Genomic DNA, 12,423 nt, shown 5'->3' with positions numbered 1-12,423 from the left:
TTCTCAGTTCACCAGAAATTCTGCATGCTTCTGTCAGCCATTCAGGTGTTTTATGCCTTAGATATCAAATTAGATTTGATTCTAGAATTCCCTTGAGTTGCTAGCACAACTTTAATGAGATTAAGTGCAAAAAGCTGAAATTAATCAGAAGCAGGCAGAAGTGAAATTATAGTTTAGGACATGGAAAACAGCCTTGACCAGCACATTTGAAACATCTCTATGCTTTAAGTATTTATTGTTGATTCAAGCATGTGTCTAGAAACTCAGGATAGCTAACAATGAAATCCATCATGGAGCAGTACAATTCACACAGGGGTAAAAGGGAAGACAGATAAAATCCTACTAGAAAAAAATAAGTTCAGAATCAATTTTCCTTTGTTTAAGGATATGATCAGAAAGTTTGCTAAAACACAGGTATTGTGATTATAAAACTCTTTGATGCCCAGAACAGGAATAAATGCCAAGTATGTCTCAGTTCAGTGGATATGGGAGCCCTCACAGGTGCCTGGTTCCACATTTCCCCCCAGGCTGGTACTACACCAGTACCAGTTTTGCATGAAGGCAGCAGGACATGCAGCCTGTAAAAATCCCCAGTGGGCTTTGGCTGGGCTCCTGGTTTGGATGAAGGACATGGGGAAACACCCTTGCTGACAAAGCCAACACAGGTGTGAGAGACAATTGAATATATGTATATTATAATGTAAAATTATAATTATAATTATATTGTGTGTTTCAGTGTGTTTATATATGAATAAATTAATATGGATGAGCAAATCATGTTCATTCTGATACTTGTACAGTATTTTCATGTTTTGTTTCATGTTTTCAGATGGAACAGAGATGGTATCATATCTAAATGATGCATGTCTATCACAATGAAACCTCTAAGACCACTTGTAAAATTAATAATAACAGTGATTTTGTACCTTAGAAGCATTTTTTCTCTTAAAGATTAAAATAGAATGAGAGCTGCAAGGAGACAGGACACTTACAAGAGCAGTAAATCTCTATCAGAATGTAATTTAATAGGGTTAAAGTAATACAGACATGGCATTTGTAATTGGAGTGTTTTATATCTGGAATAAATTAACTGACAAACTAGTATTATAAATTTACTCAGTGATACATAATATTCTGAAAGATGACAATGACTTTATACTAGAAAATGTTTGCTGGAGTTGTAATGAAAAATTACTTTTTTTACAGTTGGGATGAATTCAGCTATGCAAACACTGTTATTGAAATTTCTCTTTTTTGAGCATCTTATAACATTTCAGAAATACTTCCATTTTCATGGTACTAATAGTGAACAGTGACTTGTAACATTGCTTATAGGGAATGAGTGATAACAGTAAGGGCATAATAATACAGCAAATAATAATTATAGGACCACAGAACGGTTTGGGTTGGAAGAGAGCCTAAACATCATCCTATTTCCAACACCCCTGCCCTGGGCAGGGACACCTTCCACTAGACCAGGTTGCTCGAAGCCCCACCCAACCTCGCCTTGAACACTTCCAGGGGTGGGGCAGCCACAGCTTCTCCGGAGAGCCTGTGCCAGTGCCTCACCACGCTCACAATAAAGAGTTTCTTCCCAGTATTTAACATAAAACTCCCATTAAAGTCATTGCCCCTTGTCCTGTCTCTCCATGCTCTTACAAAAACTCCCTCTCCTCACTTGCAAACCCTTTAGGCACTGAAAGGTGCTCTAAAGTTTCCCCAGAGCCTTCCGTTCTCTGGGCTGAACACCCCCAGCTCTCTCAGCCTGTCTCTATGGGAGAGGTGCTCCAACCCTCTTCATGACATAATAACTAAATATTTTGTCATAAAGCATCATAACAAAGCAAAGAAAATGAAGTTGCTGTGTTTTCCCAGCTCGCACTGAGCAGGGTGTGGATCCCGGCAGTAGCGGGGAGCTCCCGCGGGGCGGCACTTCAGGACTTCGGCAGCACTCCAGGGAGTGGCTCTCCCGAGCAGCTTTTGCATTCCCTTTGCGAATTTAATTTCCTTATTTTTGTGTGAGTTAACAAGGATACATTTTTTTCTTCTGCAGTGATTTTTTTTCTACTTAATCTCTTAAACTCTAAAATTGATTCGTGTTAATATTAATAATTTAAGGGATATAAGCCTTTTCACGGTCTAATCACACCAGCATTGAGAAGTGACAGTTGCCTCTGAATAAAGGATGGCATGATTGGCAGGATTACCTTCAGGCAAGGGGAGATCTGGAGAAGTGGAATAGTGTGAAACTTCATCTCTCTCCCATGCTGTTCGGATTATTTATCAAAGTATGTGAAGATCAAAAAAAAAAAATCAAGGGAAATGCATGCATGTAAATTATTAACAGCCTGCCTCAGAGGATGAGCAGATTTTGTTCATACTGTATTAACTATAACAAATTTTATTACATATTCAAAGAAAAAGAAATAGGAGTTACAACTCCAACATGGTAGTAGATAACATGTGAAATAATCTCATAAGAAACTATTATCTACAAAATAACACAGTAAATATAAGAAAATATTGTCAAGAAAGCATCTGACGTTCAGGGAACTACTTGTTTATTTTTTATTTATACTGCTGACTCCTAGAGGTTGAAATGGAATTCTTGCTCTAGCCCAAACAACAATATTCTGGTGTGAACCATCTGTAACCGAGATCTCCAAAGCAGGGCACCAACAGGAATAAAGACTGGTTCATGAAGCAGTAGCACAAAAGCAAATCTTTATTTGCTGTTGCTCAGCAACCATGTGCGAAAGGCCCATTTTTCATTTTTGCCTTAACTTGACAGGAAAATGATAATAAATATGAGATTATTATCACAGGGTATAGATTATTTTGAACAGATGAACAGATATGTCAAAGAGAGGCATGTAATTTGGTACTCTTGAAAGGGAGAATATTAGAGAAACTGAAAATAGAGTTGTAGGTTTATTACTGGCTTGCAGTTCATGCACAGTTTTTGAAAAAAAAACCTAGAAAATATTATTCTGCCTCTTGGTTTCTCTATGTGGTCCTATAAAATGAATCACTCGGTGTTATTCAGCCTGTTATTATCTGTGTCAACTTCTAGTTTCAATACTACAAAAAAAATCATTCTGTTGTTGCTATGCAACAGAAATTAAAAGCTGAAATGTTTCAGTTTGTTTACTAAATGGATACATGCCCAACTAAATAAACAGTAACCAGGTGACTAAATGTAGCACCTCATTAAAAGACTAATCAAGGTATTGATGAAATATTGTCTACGTGAGTCATGATAAATCCATCAGGCTGGATCTAAAATTGCAAAGATTTTTAACATGCATAGAAAATTTTTAATATAGGCAGATATTAACACAATGTATAAATGTCAGGTGTTATACTTTCTTATTTGTTTTTACAGTTCTACAGGTATGCTGATTGCTCATGCATACTCCAAAACTGTTTAACAGGCTCCTTGCACTTAACTGAATATCTAACTTGGGAAATAAAGTCAGGTCCACAGGATCTGAAACAAGCTGGCTTCTTATATCATATAAATGTTGTAGAAAATGTGAAAAATCTTAAATTTTAATATAAAATAAAACTGTGAAAGGCAGGATCATTAAGGAAGACTCTATGTTAAAAATTAAAACAGCAGAAGATGTAAATGCTACTTTTAAAGGAGTGAATTTTTACATTTAATACAACGTAACATCTGAATTATGTAATATTTTTAAAATTATAATCCTGAAAAGTGCAACCAGCTGTGAGAACTTCTATAGAAATTATAGTTGGTTTTCTGTTTGTTTGCACAGTAAAGCAGCACATGCTGTACTGCTTCTACAGACTGAAAGTGGATCACTTCAGTTGTGCACCTCTCTCTTCTGAACAGCCAGCACTGAGAAATGCTACTGAAAATGCCAAATGGAAAGATATAAATTAAGCCCTTAACAAGACAGTTTGACTATTTTTCGTTTGCAGACGAGCTCAAACAAATGGAATGGGGAGAATTCAGTACAGAATTCAAGATCTGATTCTAAACATTGCAAGGAAGAAACAGAAGACATAATTTCCTGATATATTAAAAAAAAAAAATCTTTAGTTATCACACTCTAAATATCATCTGATTTACATAATCTCCTATACATTCTAGCATATCGGCTGTTTAACTCTTGATTGCTTTGGATGAAGAGTACTCATATTTTTCACCAGGACTGTGAGTAAAAGCACAGCTGTCAGCAATAGCAATAACATTATTGGAGGAAAAAGCCACCAGTGTAATGAAATGCGTGATGTTTTTGTAAAAGCAGTTATGTCCACGTTACCAGAGATCCATGAAAGAAAGAATACTGTTTCTTAAGCATGAACATGAATTTAAATGAACATGTCTTACCCCTATTTGGAAGCACTGACACTTTGCGGTAGGTACTTGGAAAGGGAACAGCGGGGCGCTGGGTTTGTACCGCGGCAGCAGCCGCTAGGTGACTGATGGGATGTTCCCCGGGACAAGCCGTGTCCCAGGCAGCCTGTGTGAGAAAGCGGCGGAGGAAGGAGCCTCCCGGAGCTGCCGGGAGCAGCGCAGCCCTGCTGCCCGCGGGGCGCTGCCGGGGCCGGCCCGGGCGTGCGGGCACAGGCGCTGCGCAGCCACGGAGTGGGGAGAGCGGCTGGGGAAGCGGGGGGGCTCGGCCTGAAGAGGAGGCTCAGGGGAGACCTCATCGCTCTCTACAGCTCCCTAAAAGGAGGGTGTAGCCAGGTGGGGGTCGGGCTACAGCCTCAAGCCGCGCCAGCCGAGGTTCAGGTCGAACCTTACGAGGAATTTCTTCACAGAAAGGGTGACCGGAATTGGCTGCCCAGGGAGGTGGTGGAGGCACGCTCCCTGAAGGTATTTAGGAAAGACTGGACGTGACACTCAGTGCCATGGTCTACTTGACCTGGTGATGTTCGGACATAGGTAGGACTCGATGACCTCAGAAGCCTTTTCCAGCCTAGCTCACTCCCCGGTTCTCTGAGTTTTGAACACCCGCCCCGGTCCCGCCGGCTTTCCAGGGCCGCCTTTCCCCACCCCGCCCTCAGCGGCAGCGCGCGGGGAAGGGCGCGCGCGGCTGCCGAGCTCTCGCGAGACGAGACGAGAGTTCCGCGGCGCGCGCGCAACATCGGCCGCGGGAGGATTCGAAAAGTGGCGGGTGCGGGAGGGAGCGGGCGGGGCTCGGGGTGTTCCGGGCTGTCCCCAGGGATCCCGGAGTGTCCGCGGGTGTCCCCTCCGAGCGGCTCCCGGGGCCGGTGTCTCTTCCGGCGGTGCTGCCGTGCGCCGCGAGCTCTTCTTCCGCCGGTTTCGTTCCGCTCCGCTGTGGCGGCGCCGCGGTGTGGGGAGCGCATCCCGCGGATCCCTGAGGGCTCGGCCGCTCTGAGGGAGCCCGAGGTAAGCGGCGTGTCCGGCTGCCCGCTCTGCCGGGGCCTGGCGGGAGCCCCCGGGTGACTCGGGACGGGGCCCCGCCGATCTGTGATGTGGCTTCACACGCACTAAATGCTGCCTAAGTCACTCCCGTCTGGAAAAGCACGTCTGGAGACACCTAGGGTGGAGGGAATGTTTACGTGAGCAAATGAGTGGTGGCCTCTTGGTGGCCTTTCCCTTTTCCCGTGGTTTTCACTTGACAGTCGAGAAAAGAGACCCTTTTACTACCCCTCAGTGCTTCCAATGCAAATCAATACTGTTGTTGGGAATGACGACCAGTTTAAATAGTGGGTGTGTGCTGGAGAATGCACTGTGCTTTTTAAAAATCAAAGTATCCAGTAAAAATTTATTCCACTTGAAGACTTATTTACTAAAACAAACAAACAAACAAACACTAAAAAGAAAGCAACACCTGCAGCCTAAAGATGTTGTGAATTTAAATGCTGATTCAGATAACTGAAGTATGTTGGGTACTATGTATATAACTGATACATGACTACAACCAAATCAAAATGATCTTGTTTTGATATAGAGTACCTTCTCTAATGTTACGTTTTGTTTATAAAGTAAGGAAGACCAATTCCAGGATGAAACGCGAAGCATTTTTGCAAGTTGTGTCTAAAGAGTCAATTGAAGACTTCCTGCGTTACACTCAGAATCCTGTAAGTGAGCCAGTGTATACATATATCACTTCTGGAGTCATAAATAATATAGGCTGAAAAAGTTGTGGAATCTGAAATATGAATGTTTATAAACCAGCTGATTTTTTGATACTTGATTGTTCCACATATCATTTTTAAAAAATAGATTATTAGTACAGTGGTTGTTCTAAAACAATACTGATTTCATGTTGCTGAAATATTCAATTTTTAAGTTTCAATTTATGAAAGAATTTATTGGTATATAATAACTATGAGTTACTATACAAATGTAGTAAAATTGTGTTTCACTAGTATTTGTGCATTCATTTGTTCTTTGGTCAATGTTTAATTTTACTTTAATTGTTCTTTCTATCACTGAATGCTTTAGAGAAGGGATAGATTGCTCTAAATGGAGTGTGGAGAGAACAGGGAGAAAAACAAAACAAATCCCCTGAAATCTACCATTAAAAGCTCATTCTCACATTGTGCATATATTGGATAACAATGAGAAATTTGCATTGAGGTGTTTTCCACTCAGCTTCAATCTGTCTGGTGTTTAAGATATATCTGAGTTCTTCTAAATTTCTAATCTTTTGCTTGCTGCCATTAATGGTATGGTCAAGTTAGTTTCTTAAGCTTTTTAATGGGTATTTTCCTAGTAACACTGTATCAGGATAAAGTGCATCTCTGTGTGCACAGAGAGCTGAACTGATTTAATGTAGCAGCTATATTAAACCCGCAGTCATGCTCTGCACAATAAGCTCACCAAGTGTTTCCCAAACATCCTTGAATCTTTCCCCAAGAAATTTGCTATTTCTTTCATTTGTATGCCTGTGTGTAGTTATAAATGACAACTTTATTACCAGATTGTCTCTGCTTAAAGTCTCCTTCCTATTTTTCTCTAAATCTAAACACTTCAACAAAAAACTCATCACTTTAGTTTTCACTTGCTGTGTTGCCTTTTCAGTTGATTTGGTTGTGTTGATTCTGCCATCTGCATTCAGTAAAAAACAGATTAAAAATGGTTGGGTTTTTCTTTTTCATCCTTTTATTTTTCATCACCAGGAGTTCTCTTGCAACAGTTTTCAGCTGTTGACAGTATCTGGAAGTTTTATGTCACCAGCTACAATGAGTGTATTTATTAAAATTGTATTCACACCTTGTAGCATAAGGGAACATGAATATCCATGTGGCTTTTTGACTGTCCAAGAGACTCAAATTATTCTATTAATTTCCTTTTGAAACTTTCAGTGGTGCAGGATGTGTGACCATGTTTTGTCTTAATATGAGGATCCTCCTTTTTGGATCTCCCTTGAAAAATTCCTGACTGCTTTTCTGGAGGAGGCTGGGACTAAATAAATCGTCATTAAAACTCCACTGCTTTCCTTAGTTTTTGTATTGTATTTGCTACTTAGTTGCTGGTCTAGCCTTAGAATTTGCCTTTTAAACTCTCTTGAAAGTTCTGATTTTAGCATTACTGCTTCTTTCAGTGTCTGTTTTCTATATACACCCCAATCCCCTTTTACTTCCCCCTTGAATTTTTCTCTTCTGCACTCTCAACGTTTAGATTCATCTGTGTCTTCTAAAATTCCAGGGCTTTGCTAATTTTCCTTCAAGGTTTCTCGTGGGCTTTTCATTTTTTCCTTTGTAATATTTTAAATATGTCATGTTGTGGTGCTGTTCATTGAGATCTTCAACAGTGCTGTTAATTTTTTCCACTAAATCCCATTCCAATTCAAGTAAATACATAATTTAGGCAGAAAAATAGGAACCACAGATGACTGTCACTCACTGTTATTTTTTCCCCTCATAGATTTTGGAATAAATCTATCTCATATCATCCCAAAGAAAAGTCTAGAAACTCCGGTCTTATTATGAGTTCATTCTTCCTGTTCAAAACAGTACAATCTTAATATCCTGTCTTTTGGGTTTGTTTGAAGCACAGGGCTGCAGAATTCCCTGTGAGCCTTTGGTTTATTGTATTTGTTTTCAGTTGTAGAATAGAATAGAAATTCTTTTAGAAATATGTAACAGAATCTTTCTTCTCATTTTGGGAACTTTCTAATACTTATTGCTACTTCTTTCATTCATTTCTCTTTTTACTTTCGACTTTTTAATGACTTGCACTATATCTGCAAACTAAAAATATATTTATTTCAAGATCATGGACATTTTCCCTTTTTCCTCTGAAGTGTTTTTGATCCAGTAAGCCTTCACTTCAGTATTGCAAATTACATCTCAGAAACTATTTGTTCTGTCTCTTGGTTGTGCCTGGTTTTCCTTCTCATCTCCTCTCTGCATATTCCCTTTCCTAGCAGGTTGCCTACCCTTCTTTGATGCTAACAGACTCCTTGTGTCTCTGACGTAAATTCTTCTAGCAAAGTTCTTCCTAGGAAATAGTTCAGATCAGCCTCGTGGTGCAGTCTCTGCTGGGGACTGATGGTGGCTTCCCTGTCAGCAGGGCTTTAGCAGGAGGTGTGGGGTCAGTGAGCTCAGGAGCTGGGTTTGATGTGGGGCTTTAAAACAGTGCAGTGTGCAGAGCTCTGGTGTGCGCAGTTCATATCCCAAATTAGTGCTGTCCCTATGGCTCTACTGACTGCTGCTTTTCCAGTCCTTGCCTAAGGATTTTCTTTCAACAGCCATCATCAATCGATATTTAAAAGAGCAAAGATATAATCAGGGACGTAAATTCTGTGCAGTTTTGAGCTTTTCAGCTAAGGGTATGGAATTGTCTTCATTGCTATCAAAGGCTAAAGACTTTTGTCTTAAAAGCAGAACTCTTGCTTCATGATAAAGAGTTAACTAGCAGTAATTTCTTATGTTATTTTTAATAATATAACTTCTGGAAGATATTTTATCTCTATAACTGCAGAGCAATGTAAGTTGGACATTAATGTAAAAACCCACATTAAATGTAGAAAATATGATGATGAAGTATAAACACTTCACTGTGTGGTATCTTCTGTCCATTTACAGAAAGATACATTTGATCATTTTGACTTGGATGAGCTACTTCAAGAATTGCCCAGAAAGCAAAAAGAAGTGCTATGGCAGAGACTGACACAGCTATTGACAGAGACCTTGATGGAGAATCCTGTGGAAACATGGCACAGGACTGGGGATGATAAAAGTGATGATGACATGGAAGTTGACATAGCTCCAGAAATGGTAAGAATCTTGTAAAATGAGAATATGATGAGTGTTTCATGTGTTTTGGGAAATAAAATGGAATATTTCCACAACATCTGAAACATGCAAGGGTTATCAAACAAGATCAGTTCCAAATATCACCTTCATGCCCATTTTTTAAATTACTTAATTTATGCTTGAGTTAAACTGAACTTATGATTGGTCTATACTATAAAAGACTAGATCTGCTGATAATTTTAATTATGAAGGATGTCACTTAGTTTTCTCAGTAGAGTTGAATGGGCTTTTTCTATGTCTTATTTCAGTAAACAAATGTTAATGTTGCAGATGTTAAGTAGCTGGAATATAGTATAAAAATGCACTACCTAATTTGTGATGTCATTTTATTTAATGAAGATCATGAAATCTAGATTTGACTGTCCCTTCCACAAATGTAGAATATATAGAATTTTTCTGACTCAAACCCTTATATACTGCCTTCTGTGCTGCAGTCTATGTAGCCTTGAGAATACTGGGGGAAAAAGTTATTTAGTTTTGGGGGAAGAAAAGAAGTGCAGTGGGGAAATCACTAGAGAAACCTAGATGCTTGTAGAAAAATCAGTCATCTGTTCAGAGGCCTGTAGAATCACACACTTGCAGTGAAAGTCTCACATGTACACATCTCTGAGTTACCCAGAACCCTGCTAGTTAGGGGCTCTTTAGCTCTGAAATGGATGTGTGTGTGAGTGGGTTTCTCACAGATGAGGATTTTAGTGCAGGAATGCACATGTACAGTTACAAAGTTTTTCACTAGCTGGAGCTGAAAACCCTTTTCAAATTTTTCAAAAAGATGTATCTAAAATTCTATTCTCTTGCCTCTTATTTGATAAGTTTTGGGTGCCAGTATGCTCCTTCCTCAAAATGGAAACATAACAATTCAGCTTTACTTTCTGTTGCTAAGGTTTATTTCTTGTTTGAATTATTTTCTGAGTCCAAAACAAACTGCAGAAGTGTTTCCTCAGCATTGCTTTCTTTCAGAAACAAACTGTAGCAGTGATCCAAGGAGTGGCAGCTGTCGTTACTGCTTCCATACCTGCGGTGGATGAAAATGTCAACTACAAAGCTCTTGTAGAATGCGTTTTTATCCTGAACAGTGAGTACTACTCTGTACAGAATGCAGCATTTTTACAGAGGCTGTTTGATCTGACTGAAATCCAGCTGGCCTGTGAAACAGAATTCACAGGAGAAAACTTGGTACTCGTTTGAGTTCATATTTATAATACAAAATTGAGGGAGTATTTACCTAAAAATCAGCTGCACAATTTAGAAGTTGGAATGTAAATAGTTTTCTTTCTCCCAACTGTTCACTCAGGGGAGGGTAACTTTGATTATCCTGTAACTTGTTATTACTTTTAAGGGAAACTCAATATTCCATTGTTACTGATCCAAAAACTTGGGCCAAACCTTAGAGTTCCTTAAATACTGCAGTGAGCATAAGCCAAAAAGGTGTGTAAATGTAGCAGGAGCTAGCTGACACTGTGAGGTGTAGTTAGTGTGCTAACATACTACTGTTTTACAGGAATTACTTGGTTCATTGCAGTAAATAATTATTTCATTACTCTTGTAGGTATTCTTCCTGCATTATCTGCATCTGAAAAAATCCTACAGGATGCTATCCAACGTGTGTGTGAAATGTGGTGGGAGAAGGGACTGGAAGGGAAGGAACAGCTGGGGAAGACTCTGCTTGCCATTCTGCTGAGAAAAAGCCTGAATAAAGCTGCTGTGGTATGCTAAGGCTATATTGACTTTCAGCTTATTATTGAATATTTCAAAAATTATAATCCCTCCAATAAAACACTGTTTTCTCTATAAAATAATTTTAAAGATTTTTGGCATCAGTTTCAAGAACAAGAACTGGATATTTGGGGGTTTTTTGCATTCCTTTTCATCTTTTTGCTCTTTTGTCCAGGTTTTTGACCAAGGTTTTTATTGGAATTAACTCTTTTCTTCAACTCAGATTTTAAGTGCTATGTTCAGCTAAGCATAGAGATAGCTTTTTCGGGGAGCTTCATCTTCTCTTGCTCTTTATCTTTCTACAAATAATTTTTCTTTCATTTTTCAAAATGTGTGAGTTACTTGGAGTACTGTGATGCACACCTTTTGCACTAACCCCATGGATGTATCCTTATTTCTTTCCTCTCTTTTTCCCAATTAACTGCATGTATTGTACAAAGTTTAAAAAGTGGAATGATGTGGTTTTAACATATATTGCATGGAATGCCAACTTCTTTCTGTACTTGAGAATGTCTTTATTTGTTGGAAGTCAGAATTTCTGCAGTTACATCTATTTTTTCCCAGTAATGTCATGAATGATCATAATTTCACAGTCTGTAAAAACACATTTCAAGTTCATTATTTAAAATCCCTTCATTCCACTTTGCATTAAAGCCATGCCTACTTTAATGTGGGCTTCTTCTTTCCTGTCAGGGTGCAGATATAGTTCGTGTGTGGAATCTACATCAGACATTACTTTGTTTTGATTATGATTCAGATGAGAGTAATGAAGTCAAGGACTTGTTGCTTCAGTGTTTTATGAGTATAAAGCACATTAAGAAAGAAGAGGTAAGCCAACTTTTATTTTACTGTGGTTTTGTGCCAGTGAGCTTTGGTTGCTTTTAATAGTTTTGCAATTTGTCTTTCTTTACTGTACAGTAGGTAGCAACATGAGACAAATCAGCTCTGACTCTAAGCTATAAATGGTTGATAGTCTGTTTCATTTGGAAAACTTGTTTCTATGCTAAAGTGTGAAAGTTTATGTCTAAATCTTCAGTTCTTTTATCCTGAGGCTTTGCTTCCAGTGCATTTCCCTCGATATTTAAAATCTTTCCCTGGTGCAATTCTTTTATTTTCTTTTATAGCAGTTTTTCTTTTATTGAAGAGAAGTAGCTGTAGCAAAATAATTTTCCTTCTAAATGACTCCATCTAGGAAATTGTGTTGCCATATTCTCTTTCGAAAGTAACATGAAAAGAACCCAACTTTACAGAAAAATGAGAATTACTTTATTTAACTGCATGCATTTCTCTCAGTGAACTGTTGTTGTTTTGTTGTTTTTAGATTGTGCCTATGCACCAGAATAGTGGTGTCCAAGGCTTTTTTCTGGTTCAATGACCAGAACCACCTGACTTTGTCTCTGAAGTTCTAACTCCTCCCTGCATGTGTACAATAGATATATTCAT

General features: G+C 38.9%; 1 protein-coding gene across 1 annotated transcript in view; it reads left to right on the top strand.

The window, feature by feature from the left end:
• The first annotated feature begins 6,003 nt into the window (after positions 1-6,003).
• Positions 6,004-12,423, top strand: part of NCAPG2 (non-SMC condensin II complex subunit G2) — a 44,312-nt gene continuing 37,892 nt past the window's right edge. Inside the window, exons 1-5 of the mRNA XM_033057722.1 lie at positions 6,004-6,078; positions 9,034-9,225; positions 10,225-10,339; positions 10,814-10,971; positions 11,674-11,808. Of these exons, the coding sequence (XP_032913613.1) occupies positions 6,004-6,078; positions 9,034-9,225; positions 10,225-10,339; positions 10,814-10,971; positions 11,674-11,808 (675 nt within the window). The remainder of the gene's footprint in view (positions 6,079-9,033; positions 9,226-10,224; positions 10,340-10,813; positions 10,972-11,673; positions 11,809-12,423) is intronic.

This window comes from Catharus ustulatus, chromosome 1, assembly GCF_009819885.2.
Source record: "Catharus ustulatus isolate bCatUst1 chromosome 1, bCatUst1.pri.v2, whole genome shotgun sequence".
In the NCBI taxonomy this organism is placed as follows: Eukaryota; Metazoa; Chordata; class Aves; order Passeriformes; family Turdidae; genus Catharus; species Catharus ustulatus.
This window is presented reverse-complemented; position numbering and strand designations above follow the sequence as displayed.